This window comes from Taudactylus pleione, unplaced genomic scaffold (genome assembly GCF_031769625.1).
Source record: "Taudactylus pleione unplaced genomic scaffold, aTauple2 ptg000235l, whole genome shotgun sequence".
Classification (NCBI taxonomy): Eukaryota; Metazoa; Chordata; class Amphibia; order Anura; family Myobatrachidae; genus Taudactylus; species Taudactylus pleione.
In genome coordinates this window covers 2,412,786-2,428,071 of record NW_028284637.1, presented here as the reverse complement: position 1 = coordinate 2,428,071, position 15,286 = coordinate 2,412,786, and the positions used below count along the sequence as shown (strand labels likewise).

The 15,286-nt window shown below is 42.7% G+C and overlaps 1 protein-coding gene across 1 annotated transcript in view; it reads left to right on the top strand.

The window, feature by feature from the left end:
- Positions 1 to 15,286, top strand: part of TASP1 (taspase 1) — a 191,395-nt gene that overhangs the window by 137,363 nt on the left and 38,746 nt on the right. Inside the window, exon 12 of the mRNA XM_088479452.1 lies at positions 1,671 to 1,781. Coding sequence (XP_088335578.1) covers positions 1,671 to 1,781 — 111 coding nt within the window. The remainder of the gene's footprint in view (positions 1 to 1,670; positions 1,782 to 15,286) is intronic.

Sequence of the window (15,286 nt, the reverse complement as noted above, 5' to 3'; positions counted from 1 at the left end):
GGAGCGTGCCTATTGGCAGTACACTTTGAGCGATGCGGCCGATATGTCGTTCCAATTTGGCTGGAAACGACATATTATGCCGACATCGTCTCAGTGTGTACCCAGTGTACATCTCCCCGTGGGTGAGAAATTCAATGCTGGTCTGGCTACACCTGCTAAGCACAGACGGGATTCAGGATGGGTTAATTACTGACCCTCCCTCTAGTGTCTAACCTTAACTTACCCACCCACAGCATTACCCTAATACCAACATACTGACAATGTCAACGATTCTCATGTCAACCTTCTGAGAATGCCGACACGTTGCCTGTCGCCATTTTCATGTCGACGTCATAACTGTCGATATTGTGTTGTCGACATATTGACTGCATCACGTTGTTGAGAAGCATTCAAAATGGATTCCAGTGTAGATAGATTAGCGAGAGTGATACCAGGTAAGAGGAGGATGAGAGATTGGATAAGAGATTTGATAGCACTGGACTGGGAGAGGCTGCATGTAAAGAATAATGTGGAGGGCAGGGTGGACACCAGGGCAACCAATTTGGGAGCCCGTGATTGACGGTGAGGGAGATATGAGAGGAGCTGGCGACTCTGCCTGGAGGGAAGATGATGAGCTTTGTTTTGAGCTTTAGGTAGCGCTCAGTGATGTGTCCCATATTTAGATGATATGCATTTTGTTCAAGTATACCATCACTTGTATTGTGTGTAATAAAACTGCAGATTCTATCTTTCCATTCAGCTCCTGTATTTGGCAGCTCTTACCTTAATTGTTTCCATGTTTCCTAAAGAAAAAACCTAGTGGAAAACTATAGTATGAGACGTTAGTTACTTTCTGTGAGATCTTTGACTGTTTTACACTTGGAATACAGATAGCTGCAGTTCTAATGTGTACTTACTTTATTAATATAGCATGTCCGCAAATGGTTTGTGATGACCACATATCCTGAATAGGGATTGTGATTATCATTAAAAGGTATGTGCATTGCGTGCCATTTGCGCCTTCAATGTTTTTCTGCCCCAACAGAGAGATGTTTTGTGGTGTTTTTACTTATATCGGCATATATCACCTTTGTATATTAGGACTCAAAAGTTGAAGGATACTCACTTTTTGGGGGTTTTATATTTGGGGTTTTGGGGCACACTGATGATGATTTTTTTAATAACTGTCAAAAAGTATCTAATTAGTTTGCACTCTTTTATGGCTGTTTCATTCTAATAAGGCTTTGCTGTGTCTTGGTATTATTTATACTGTAGGACACATTATTCCTTATGGAACAGTACACACCAAGGCATTCTGCTTGGTAGACGCATTGCAGGGCAATTAGAAAACAAAAAAGTGACTCAAATAGAAATTTTCCCAAAAATATTGAAAAAAACAAATCTATGTATTTGTCACTGCTTTAGTATAGTGCTCAGTTATCAATTTGTCCTGGAAAAACTGCGTACGGAGCTTCCAGCTGATAAAGTGCCAGCCCAGCAGTATTCCGTGTGTATGGTCTATAAATAAGCACATATTTGTGGGGAGAATGTATTGTCATGGCTGGTTTGCTCATGTGTCATTGTATGAAGTGCAAAAGCAAATCAAATGATATGTGTACACACAATACAGGAAACCACAACCAGCAATACGTGTGTTTTATTTGTCTCTTTCTGTCTTTCTGTATTTGTAGGCTGTGGAGAGCACCTTGTGAGGACCATACTGGCCAGGGAATGCTCTCTTGCATTGCAGGCAGAAGATGCACATCAAGCTTTGTTAGAGTCTATGCAAAACAAATTTATTGGTAAGATTTCCTTCTTAAAAACATCTATGAACATATGAAATGTATGCTTTAGTGGTACATGCACTGCTTAGTTCAGATTCGATTGGCGGCGAAAAGTTGGAATCTGCGAAAAAGTATCGCCGATGACGTCATTTCGCCAGGCGGAAAAGTGTCGCCGTATTCAATTGCAAAGACTTTTCGCGCACGTGGAAAGTCAATGCAATGTAATAGGCGAAAAAGTTTTGCCTAGGAATAGGCGGAAAAAAGCGCAGAATTGCGGTTTTGGGGTGCAAAGGTGCGGAAACCACTCTGCACCCTTGGGACAGCCCCCCAAAGTATAACTACGTGCATGCTGAAGGTGCGTTTTTAACGTCACTTAAAACTTCACTTTAGCGATTTTAAACCATGCTTGTAACCATTTTCAAGTACCCCAAATTTGACAGGACAACTTATTTTCTCCAAAAAAACCTGCTTAATGCCATTCTTCACCACTTGTGCAAAGACGCTATGTAGAGGCAATTGAAAGTCTTCGGGGGGCTAATCGGGGACATCTATACTGATCCCCAATGTTAGTGTATCTTTTGTGTTAGGTTGATTTTCCCATCTCTGACAACACTTTTTGCCTGTTTGAGTTTCGCTGGGACGCGTTTTCGCATCCTTTCTAATTGATTACGGCGAATAGCGGGAGCACGCCCAATACTTTTCTGCATGCAAAACACACGATGTAGGCGAAAAGTCCGGCAGGCGGAAAAGTATCGTGGGTGCGAAGCAAATTGAATACGGGCATCAATGGTTTGGTGCTGCACACCTGCTTATCTAATATGATTGACACAAGGTAATCACACATCATATAATAAAACACTACTTGCTTAAAAATTAAGATTGATTTGCAACTTTGGGAAAACCACATCAACCCTCTCCTGCATAGTCCTGCCCCAGCTGTCACCTCCAGTAATAGTACTGGGACCTCATTTACGCACTGGAAACCTTTTGCTAGAGATTTGCACCAGTGCTTTGGATGTAGTGGCAAATGACATCTGGTTTCTGATTGGACATTCCAGTATTGAGCTGGCTGACACTTTAGTACAGGTAACACCAGCAGGAGTTCCAAGGTGGAGACCCAAGCTGTAACCCCCTCAACAACCACGGACCACCTTTTCACATATTGTAAATTATTTTGAAAGTTGTAACAATAGTGATAGAGAACATTATTTTATGTACATTCACTTTTTACATATTTCTTTGAACTGCTTCTAATATACACACAAAAAAACCCCCATGTGCTGTGTTTTACAATGGTTTCATTATGTAAACTATATCACAGAGGTTTTATTAAAGCAGAATTTCATAGTAGGTGCGTTTGTAAGCCCAAAGACTTTACCCAGTCTTTCTATCAAGCAAATAAATAAATGTGACTTATGAAGTGAAGGGTTTGTGAATATTACCGAAGAGCTAATTTAAATTTTTTTTTTATTTATTTATTTTTTTTCACATATGCCTGCCAGATAAAAAGAAATTCTTCCGGCTCGCTAAGAAATTTGTTTATAGCTTAGATCTGGATAGTGTCCTGTGCATAAAGGGTAATTTTATCTATACAAAAATAGCAAAACAAGCATTTGATGTGTCATGCATAAATCTTGACTGGTGAAGTGGTTTCCAGTTACCCTAGTTCCCCCCCTGAAGAATAAGCCGGATAAAACAAATGTACTTAGTTTGCGAAAGAAATCAAAATTGAATTGGACAGTTCTCACTGACAGTGAGCAGACCCCACTATTTACAATCCAAACTAAGATTTACATAAGTGTATTTAGACAGTTAATTAAACCGGCATCATGGCTTTTGTACGGGTTCCACGTCTTGTGCAGTTGTGTAGAAAAAGAGCACATGGATTTCTGAATATTTTCAGTATGAAATACCACCATAAATATGTTACAGTTTTACTCACATTATGCTGACACAATAATAGATGAGGCATATGGTGTACATTCCTTTTCTTTAAATTAGATGTAATATTTGGTACCTGCTGTTGTCAGCATGCTTCTCATCTGAGGGAAAGTTATTTTCTGGCTATAATCGGTCCTGAACAACACAAGCATGTGTACTGATGGGCCACCTGTGGTCATCCACTTGTGGTGTGTGACGCGTGGCATATTATGGACCACTGGACAGACCAAACACAACTTATAAAAATTAGGGTCTCCTCCACTGACTATAGACAGTGGACCTGACTCAGACCCGGTCGCAAGCGCTGAGCGCTCGCACCCGGGTCGTTGGCCCAGAGCGCATGCGCACGACAGAGCCGGCTCCGTCGTGCACATGCGCGAGACCCGGATGGCGACGGGCAAGCTGACGTTCCAGGTCTCGCACCAAAGGGGGCGTGCTGTCGATGTTGAGTGACAGCACACCCCCTTTGGTGGGCGGGCTGGGGGGGTGGCTGCCCAGACGGATGCGTTCCCATGAGAACGCCTACCATCTGGGGCCGGCCCCACTGACATCACAAGTGATGTCAGTGGGAGAGCCGAAAGCTCTCTGGGGCTTGCAGCAACGAGACCCTACCACAAGGGTCTCGTTGCAAGCCCGATGGTCGCGATGGTCTTGACCATCGCGACCATCTTCCTGGCCGCTCGCTATAGCTGTGGGTGGTCACCCACAGCTATGCGAGCGGCCAGGAGGCCGTTCTAAAAAATAAAAAGACCGGCCCTGATTCAGAGCGAGCACTCTTGTCAGAGCGTCCGGCTCTGAATCAGGGCCTGTGTTCCTATAAGTGATCAGTAAACCTCTAGCTTTATGTCATTTAATCTGCATTCACAATTTACACAACCATGCACTGGGAGCAGATATATAAGCTCCTGTGACTACAAACACTAATATTAATCCTAGGCTGTCTTCAGAAACATTATTTTGTTCTTCAGGATTTTTGCCACCTAGCAACAGCAGGTGGCTATATGCAGAAAGCCTCCCAATGAACCACTACCGGCAGGCAAAGTGAAAATTTTTAATCCCTTCCCTGTCCACAAAACAGCGTAGCTGCGCATGTGCGTGAGTGTATATGGCAGTCACACTCGCGCCAAACTGCTTTGCTGATCAGATTTATCTTCAGCACAGGAGGTGAAGGGCGCTGTGTCAGTTGCTGTGACTGACTCTCTGTGTGCCTCTCCTGCTGGGGTGACAATGGACCCTAAAAAACCCGGGTATCCTCTCTTTCTTCCTCAGAGGAGTTAATTATTAAAAATCCTCTAAATTTCTGCAGCTCAAAGGCAGAATTTTTTTTATTTAACCTCAGATTATGAGGTGGAACATGACTCGGATAATTTTGACACAGTGTCTCAGCTAGGGAGGTCAAGTTTTGAGAATTCTTCTGGTGAAATTAAATTTGACGCTAAATTTTGATGGCAAAAATCCCATCACAGTCATGCTGTCTCTCACAGGGAAGCCTGTTCAGGCAGACCACCAATTTGTTTTGGTATTGGCTGAAGCAAACAGACTTTTATGGCCTGAAGCAGACCAAACTTTCCTGCCCGTTGAAGGCAGAACTCTTGAGCTAGTAACTGCCATTTTTAGAGGCCTGTTCCCATTATAAAGGGACCTCCAAGCATATATTACAACGTCCATCCAACATGAGGTAGACTTCTCCTGACCAGACGTCCACAGGTAGTAGACTGGAAATCTGCAAAGGTAGTCTGTTCAGCTTCCAAAAGGAGACAATGGAGCGATATTCTCATGGCTAGAGTAGCCCTAGCAGGTAAAGACCGCCAGCTCAGCTGTACCCCACATGCTGGGCCTTGTCAGAATAGTCTGAGGTGTTTAAATCACTCAGCTTTCTTTTCGTTCTCCACAGCTATGCAGGTTTCCAGATATAGATGCTTCACTGAATGCCTTACTGTGAGATAAGGTCACTCCTGACACTATTGATAAGACCTTACATAAGATCCACTATAAAATTGCAGACGCATCTGGTCCTTTATTATCTGTCCTGGACGAGGCTGAAAGAGAAGACGAGTCCATCTCATCCATTGAGTCCCTGGTAGCTTCTAAATTTCCTTTGCTCAAGGCAGTCAATAGAGCAACCCTTATTATAGGGCAGCCTTTTAACTACATTACTAACTTAGGCAGGGTTTCTTTAGGGCCGGTCTCTCATGTCTTGCCCCTAAAGCTATTGATATTCCAAATATTTCAGATGAAAATTTATTTGGCCCTTAGTTTATTAATGAGGTCGTTCCCGTTATAAAGCTAGAAAGTCCTTTGCAGACCTCAAACCTAAAAAGTCAATGTCAGGAAGAAGCTCTTTCTCCAGGCATGTCGAGCCGGTGGGGGGAGGGTTTGGCGTCCCAAAACTTCCGCAGCAACAGCAGAACTCAAAGAGGTGGCTTCGCGTGCAAGACCGCAGAACACGGGACAAATCCCTCCGCCTCTTCATCCAGTCCAGGCAGAGGAAGGCTTGCAAGTGAGTACTCCTCCCCATATAACTCTTGTCACATTGCTTTTCACAAATGGACCCAGATTACCTCAAACGCATGATTGTTGTAAACTATTCCGTTTGTGCCTAAATCTGGTTTTAATCTGTTTTCCTCATCAGAAGCAAAATAGAATTCGCAGACCCTGCCAAAAAAGGGCTGGACAAGCCATAGTTTCCTGATCTTAAAACAGGAGTGCTCTGTTTGTCCAGTGTTAAATGTAAAGGCTCTGAACTTTTTTCTAAAAGGGTGTAGGTGAAGAGAGCAGTTGTATCATTGGACGGTGGTGGTGTTTGGCTAAGTGAATGCCCCATATTCCTTTACCAGAGTAATGAAGGTTGCCATATCTCGCCTTCGTCAGCAAGACATTCTACCTCCCCCATTCCTCTCCATTATGTTAGACACTTCCCTTCGGGGTTATGAATCTGTTTCTCAAGACACCACAATCAGGGGAGAATGGTCTCCGGCAGAATTCCTCCTGCACATCAACCTCTTAGAACTGAAGGCAGCGGAACTGGTTCTTCAGTCCTTGGTTCCCCCATCAATTCACAGTGCTCTAGTTCTTCTCTGTCTGGACAATACCATGACAGTGTCCTATAAAAACAGGATGGGTGGCATCCACGCCTTTTCACAGTGCAAGTAGGCATTAGAAATATGACATTGGGCCATGCAGGGGGACATTTTTCTTTCAGCCATCCATGCCCCTGGAGAGAAAAATGATTTGCTGTCCAAATGGAGTCTAACTTTGAACAGAGAGCCTGATTCAGCAGAGTACGCAGGGAAGTGTTCAAATTCCCAATGTCCGGGAATCTGCACATGCACCAGACCCGTAGTGCGCATGTGCAGTACAGATCTGCGATTTCGCTCACAGTTCGCCAACAGACTGGCAGTGATTGACAGTGTGCTGCCGTTTCGGGGCGAGGAGGGGGAGGCAACAGCCTCCGTTTCCCAAAACAAAGGCGTGTCGTCGCTATTGTGGAGGAGTGATGGAGCTGACGGAGATTTCCTGGCCTCTTTTTAGCATCTGAGGCATCCGGCTTGCTTGACCCCCACGGGTCACTTTGTCGGCCGATGGGATCACTGATGATCCTATGGTACATTCTAAAACTCAGATCAGTAATGCATGGAAGGAGGCATGAAGCTTCCTGATGCATTACCATATTAGTGCTATCGCAGCTGCTACCATGTTAGCAGCTACGATAGCTAGTGCATCTGCAGCTGAATCAGGCCCAGAGTGTCTTTAAAAGCGGCTTTTAGAAAATGGTCTTAGCTCTTGGTGTCCCAGTGCAGGATCTCTTTGCTTCTCCGCTGAACCTCCAGTCTCCTCTATTTGTTTTCAGTCTGGATGGTGGGTGCTTGGAAGATGGACACACTGACTTTCTCATGGATGGGCATTCCCTTTCCTTATGCATTTCCCCTAAGAGTATTGCACAAAATCAGGATAGATCAGGTTCCTCTAATCACTCTGGCCGTCCAAACTTATGGTTTCCCCTCATTACACACCTTAAAATAGGTCCTAAAGTTCCACTGGTGTATCTCACAGATTGCTTCATAGGCACCCCAGACGTTCTATAGAATCTTCTTCATGTGGATGGCAGCGTTGCTAGGCTGCTGACGGACTTACCCCTAGCTATATCTACAGCTCTTGGCTCTTTGTTGAGATCAAGGCTGAAGGCTGGGTTCACTGCAATGATTAAGGAGTTTATTTCTTGGTGTTCTTACATCTCTGGTTCTAACAAGACCTCTATTCTCCAACTAGACCCGCAAATTTTAATTGGAAATGGCTTCAGCCACCAACACATCATACTACGTCTTAGCACTCAATCTCATGAATCCAGGCTTCACAGATTATAGAATTTACCTACCTTGCTAAGGAACATTCTGTCTAGACCATTTCGTCCTAGATATTCCAAAACTTGGGATATTGCTCAGTTCTTGTCATACCTAGCTGCCTTAGATGCTTTAGTAAGCTTGCTTTCTAATTCTCAGAAGCTCGCCTCCATATTGACTGTAGCTTTTGCAGATCGCGGGGTACAACTCACTTTAATTGATATAGCCGACTCATGGTTTAAGGCAGGGGTCTTCAAACTTGGCCCTCCAGCTGCTGTGGAACTACACATCCCAGCATGCACTGCCACCTTTTTGATATAACAGCATGCTAAAACTATGTGCAGTGCATGCTGGGATGTGTAGTTCCACAGCATCTGGAGGGCCAAGTTTGAAGACCCCTGGTTTAAGGGTTTCACTTGATTCTTAATGGCCACATAAATATTTCTATAGTTGATAATTCCATTGTGAAGTACGAACGTCAGCAGAGATGATTCCAAAAAAAAAGTTTTACCAGTTTCAGAGGTTAAGTATAGAAGAGGTATATAAATCAATATTGTACCCCCATTTATTGAACATTTATGTCACAGTGCTTCTTCTTGAATTATCACGTAGGCGGCGGGGGTGCTACTATTCAGAATTGTAAATACACAAAAATACAAAAGGGGAAAAAAATTGTCATATGTGGTGAATATTTACTAAACGCAGAGTATTAAAACATAGCTTTTAATGTCATAGGTGTATTAAAAACCAGCAATAAAATCAGACAGATATAGAAATTTGTGAAGAAAGAAATAGTGGTGATTACAAACTAACTGTACCCGCTTCCTATGTATTGTAATGAAATAGCGTATCTCATGCGAAAGAGGGGGGAATATGTCTCTTATGTGTGGTGTATTTGCAGGTAGAGGTCAGAATATATTATAAAAGTGTTAGGTGTCTATTTACTAAGCAGTGTTAGGAGACAGAGTGAAAAGTGATAAGGTGCCAGCCAATCAGCTCCCAACTGTCATTTTTCAAACACAGCCTGTGAGATGACAGTTGGGAGCTGATTGGCTGGCACCTTATCACTTTCTTATCACTTTTCATTCTGTCTCCACTGCTTAGTAAATAGACCCCTTAGAGTTACACCATTCTGATCTTCCTCCATTGGATGGTGTAATTCTAATCTGTTGTTGCTAGGGGGGCAAGCCTCCCCACGAACAAACTGTAGTTTGCAGGAATCTGTGATCTGCAAACTTTATTTGTTCTAGGGAATAGAATTGCCACCTAGCAACAGCTCCCATTCCTACCCACCCTGTTGCTATTGTTGTTGATTGTCTTTGCTATGGAACTTTCCTTTAGACGAGTGGTGGACAATATATGGCCCTCCAGTTGTTGTTGAACTACACATCCCAGCGCACCCTGATAGAAAATCTGAGACAGGGCATGCTGGAATGTGTAGTCCCAGAGCAGCTGGACGGATGCTTATTGCCCGCCCCTGCTTTAGGCTCTCCAAAATCGACTCGTATCTCATATCCATTCTTCAAAGTCCTACCATGATACAGAATGAAGTTTGGTTACACATTTCTGCTGTTACACTTCTCAGTTTCTTTACATTCAAGACTCTGAGTTATTCCTTCTATGTTTTTACCGCATCTTCCCAGTTTCTTTTATTAACAGTATGTATATAATGCATTACGGCGACCATGTCCTCTTCGTCAATACATTTTAATTTCTGCAATCTTTGGATACCTCTTATTTTCCATTATCCAGTCTGGTATATTGGATAGTGCTAATACAACAGTTTTATCCTTCTATCTCTTTATTTGTTAAGGGATCACGATTGCCCCCAGTAAGCTTCCAAGAAACTGATCAGCAAAGCAGTTGAGCTTGCTCAGCTTTGCTGTGTGGTCAGCAGGTAAGTGATTCAAAAGTTTAACTTTCCCTGCCGGCAGTGGACCATCGGGAGGCTTGCTGCCTATACCCACCTGCTGTTGCTAGGTGGCAGTCCTATTCCCTAGAACAAATACAGTTTGCAGATCATAGATTCCCGCAAACGTCAGTATCGGCATTACCATCGTGCACAGACTAGTGCATCCCATTGACAGTGTGTATCAGGGTAACATAGGGTTTTCCACAATACCTGACTGGCTGTGTCCCAGGAATTTAGAAAGGAAACGTTAAAGGACCTTTATATTTACAACTGGCTACTTGCTATCATGTTGGCAGCATTATTGGGCCATTGGTCAGATACCTCAGCTTGTGTTTCCTTAAAACTACCCAGTTGCCTGACGATAGTCCAACTGGAATCAGTTGGATTATTAAGGGACATTTTGTTAAATGCAGTTGACAGATGATCTAGAGCACAGGTTCTGAAACTCGGTCCTCAGGACCCCCAACAGTGCATGTTTTCCAGGTCTCCTCAGAGAATCACAAGTGAAATAATTATCTCCACCTGTGAATCTTTTAAAATGTGTCAGTGAGTAATCAGTACACCTGTGCCCCTGCTGGGTGACCTGGAAAACGTGACCTTTGTGGAGTCCCTTAGGACTGAGTTTGAGAACAACTGATCTATTGCTACTGAACAGGATAATGAGAACTGAGGAGTAGCCTGAAACATGCCAGTTCTGATTGCACACAAGCCATATAATTTATTTCTTCTCTCTTTTATCCCTCTCTCTCTCTCTGTAAGAAAACCTGATGTGTACATATCTCTATGTGCGTGTGTGTGTGTATGTACAGTATATATGTACATATTATATATTGCTGTATATGACATTCTACTTTTGAATAAATAGCTACATTTGAACTCTGGTGAGTAATCCCCTTGTTTTTGCTTTTATATAGTGAAAGAGAGATATAATTATATATGTGGTTATGAACACATTTCAGGAACTTTTTACAACTTAAAATATTGAAGATAAAAGGGGTACATTACACAGATGATATGTTATTTATAAGCTCTTGTAAATGTAGCTCTGGGAGGACAGAAACCTCCCGTGGAGCAGAAGGGAAAAAAATCCCTTCTGCTCCACGGGAGGTTTCTGGCCTCCCTGAGTTCGCCTTAGGACACCTGCGTTACGGTTTGACAGGTGTACCGCCCCAGTCAAACTCCCCACTGTAAAGATTAAATTCGGTATACTGGAAAGATTAAATTCTGATATCACTTTGGAATTCACTGTACAAGCTTGGACATTATAAGATATAATACTCTCCATACTTTACATTCTCACCTTTTGATATATACCCAGAACTCTTTGGTGACTTATAATATCCTTATAATTTAATAGAAGGGAGAGCATTATCCAATATGCCATGTTATTTTTCTAGTTTTGATTCCCAGATTAAATTTTTAGTATGTGGTGACAACCCTCTGTTTGCATAAGGAAATATACCTAGCACAGTGGCGTAACTACTGCCCCCGCAGCCCCCGCGGTGGCTTGGAGGCTAAGGAAGCCTCCGATCACTTCAGAGGCCAGCGTTCCCAGTAATGCAGTGCGCGGTTGACGTCATGACGTCACCCGCGACCTGGGGAACCTGCGCAGCCGCGTCTGCTGGATCTATTTAGATCCAGTCAGCGTGGCAGCAGGAAAGACAGCCCGGATGACAGCGCGCGGAGTCAGGTAAGTACGGGGTGAGGTTTGGGGAGGCCACAACTACAGGGGGCATCACTTGAGGGGCTCAACTACAGCAGACACTACTAAAAGGGGCACAACTACAGAGGGCACTACTAAAAGGGGCAGAACTACAGGGGGCACTACTAGGAGGGGCACAACTACAGGGGCCACTACTAAAAGGGGCACAACTACAGAGGGCACTACTAAAAGGGGCACAACTACAGAGGGAACCACTAAAAGGGGCTCATCTACAGGGGGCACTATTAGGAGGGGCACAACTACAGGGGACACTACTAAAAGGGGCACAACTACAGGGGGCACTATTAGAAGGGGCACAACTACAGGGGGCACTACTTGAAGGGGCACAACTACAGGGGGCACTGCATATGGGCACATTACAGGGGGCACTACTTTAATGGGCACAATTACAGGGGGCCCTGCATAATGGGCACTACTACAGGGGGCATTGCATAAGGGGCACTACTACAGGGGGCATTGCATATGGGGCACTACTAAAGGGGGCCCTGCATAATGGGCACTACTACAGGGAGCATTGCATAAGGGGCACTATTACAGGGGGCAATGCATGAGGGGCACTAGTATAGGGGGCATTGCATTTTGGGGCACAACTACAGGGGGCACTGTATAAGGGGCACTAACTTGATACACACAGTTTACAGGTTATAAACTATGTTCCCAATAATCTGGTTCTACACGGACATAAAAACTGTGCAACCTGTCTTGAGCTGAGGTGACAGACTGGCAGGAGCAGAGCGGAGGGTTGGTGAAGTAGATCTGTCAGGGTGGGATGTAATGGGCATTACTGTTTGACATAATGTGTATTTGGCATTATTGTGTGCACAATTTGCTATTAGGGGCATTACTGTGGGATAATGTGTAAGGGGCATTACTGTGTGGCATAATGTGTTATATGTGGCATTACTGTGTGGCATAATGTGTTGTATGTGGCATTACTGTGTGGCATAATGTGTTGTATGTGGCATTACAGTGTGGCATAATGTGAAATAGGGGCATTACAGCGTGGCATAAATTTGCTATAAGGGCATTACTGTATGTCATTATGTGTTATACGTGGCATTATTGTGTGGCATGTGTAATGGGCATTGCTGTGTGGCATAATGTGCTGTAAGGGGCATTCCGGTGTGGCACATTGTGTTATAAGTTGCATTACTTAGTGTGTCATAATGTGTAAGGCACGTCACTGTCGTCTTCGGGTGTGTTTGATCTTTGGTGGGGGGGGCGCCTGAAACATTTTTGGCATGGGGGAGCAAAATTTATAGTTACGCCACTGACCTAGCAAAGTGGTTACTGCGCTCAACCTAACTTTTAATTTTGAATTTGGCTAAAATAGTTATATAGGAAATTAAACCGGTATAGGAAATTTACAGTTACAAACCCTGACTCAGGCACTAGCACCTTACCTTTTGCAGTATTGTGGAGTTTTTACCATTGTGGTTGGCACTGCTAGAGTGTGGAGACGGTCATTGGTCCTTGTTTTAGAATCCTCTTTTTACCAGTCTGGGACCTAGAGAGCTTAATCAGCTAACCAAGGAGTATCTATTGGGAACTACACCCACAGTCATTGGTGGAGAGATTCTCATATCCATGTGGGACTCAAGTTTTTAAACCACTGGCCCCAGCACTACAGAACATACTCTGGTCAAACGGGTCCTTGATAGCTATCAGACCAACACCATTTACAAATCCACACTGGAGACCACAACGAGCTGGTAATGTTACTAAAACTCTTATACAGAAACCGCAATCATCATTGAACTCTGCTTGGTGCATAATTCATTGTGCCTTTTACAGGTGATCTTTTCTATTTCAAGAGCTTTTATTTTTGACATGCATGACTGTTATTAAATATTGTTTGTGCTTTTCATCCATGTATTTATATTGTTTGAGAGTCTAATACATTTTAATGGAATTTTGTTTTATTAAATATATATTGAGAATTTTAATTGGAGCGCTGCTTTAATTGTTGTTTTTTATTGTTCTATCTAGGAGACTTGCTATCTCCTTTTGAGCAGCTGCTTGGTCAAACCACTCCTGACAGCGCCCTATTATTTCTATTTTCTTTGCACAAACTATAAAGCACTTGGAGAGTCTTCCTCGCCGTGCAGTGGGATGTACAGCACTTGTTATTAATTTAGAAGCACACAAGAAGATCTAGTTAAAAATCACTTTTGGTTTTACTCCAGAGCAATGAGGAATAGGCTGGGCAATATCAAATTCTCCCACAAAATACCATCTTGTTGTGTACTTGGAGGCGACTGATTTTGGCTATTTCAGTCCATTCCTTCCATCCTATTTCGAGCGCATCTCTCAAGCTCTATAAAAGGTTTGGGAATTCTTCCAAAAAGGCAATGGCTGGCTTAGGCACTTGGAACTTTCTAATCTGCAGGTGATGGACAAACCAATGTCAGATGTAGTTGTTTTTTTTAATCAATGTACAGCCAACCAGTGTTTCAGTACTAAAAATAAAAAAACGTGGCATAATTAGATTTGTGAAAACACATTTGTTAAATGTTAATGCCCTGGACGGCGATCTGTTGAGTGGTTAATCGAACATTGAAATAACGGCAAATAAAAAGAGGTTGTGTATACACAAGCATTATCCAAAATTCAAAATATTACAAATGGGGATGTGTTACTGATGGGTTCTTTTAATACGTAGCCAACGTTTATGGATTACAGAGTTGCCATAAATATTTGTCTTTTGAATGCATTCAGAAAAACTTGGACAGATAATGAGCAGATAAAATATTGTTTATAAAATGTTGATAAATCTTCTCACCGCAAGATTCTGGACTGCATTGTTAGGTCATATGTTTTTTATTTTTTTTTTCTACAACAATCTTTATGTTTGGAGGCTAAAATATATTTTATACTATAGTATATGTGCATGTTTAGATTTTATGTATGAAGACATTTCCAAGTGTCCAGGGTATATTTGTTCAAAATATAATATGAATATAGTATGATAGAAGAAGCGGTCGGTGTTTGCTTCTCGAGAGGAAGGGGGGGGAAGCAGTCTAATACACATCTCAAGGGTCAGCAGGGACGGGAATGAAACCATAGCCTGCAAAAAGAATAGATGTTTAATGAAAACCATAAAGAAATGTGCACATGTAATTCCTCATGACACTGGATGACAACACCACCGCACCTATAGGGGCTACAAACCCGTCATGATTGCCATGTATTATACATCCAGTGGCGTTAGTTTAAATTGATTTAGCTTCATCCGGAATTTAAAATGTTATTAATGCCCCAGATCAACACTAATGAAGATTTATAATTTCACTTCAATAGTATGTTGCAGAGGTTCTCAAGTGCTATCCTCAAGGAACACTAACAGTCCAGATTTTAAGGATATCTATGTTTGTGCACAGGTGACTTAAATTAGTACCTCGTGCATTTTGATTAAACCATCTGTACACAAACATGTATATCCTTAATTCTTGGATTGTGTTTTGGAACCACTGACATAACGGAAAGTTATTGGTGTCATATTTTTTTTGTGTATTTTTTGTATATATCTGTTGGCTTTATAGCTATAAACACCGGTTTCTTTTTTAGCTCATTTTTCCACTGATCATCCTTGAGATGTTCCTACAGC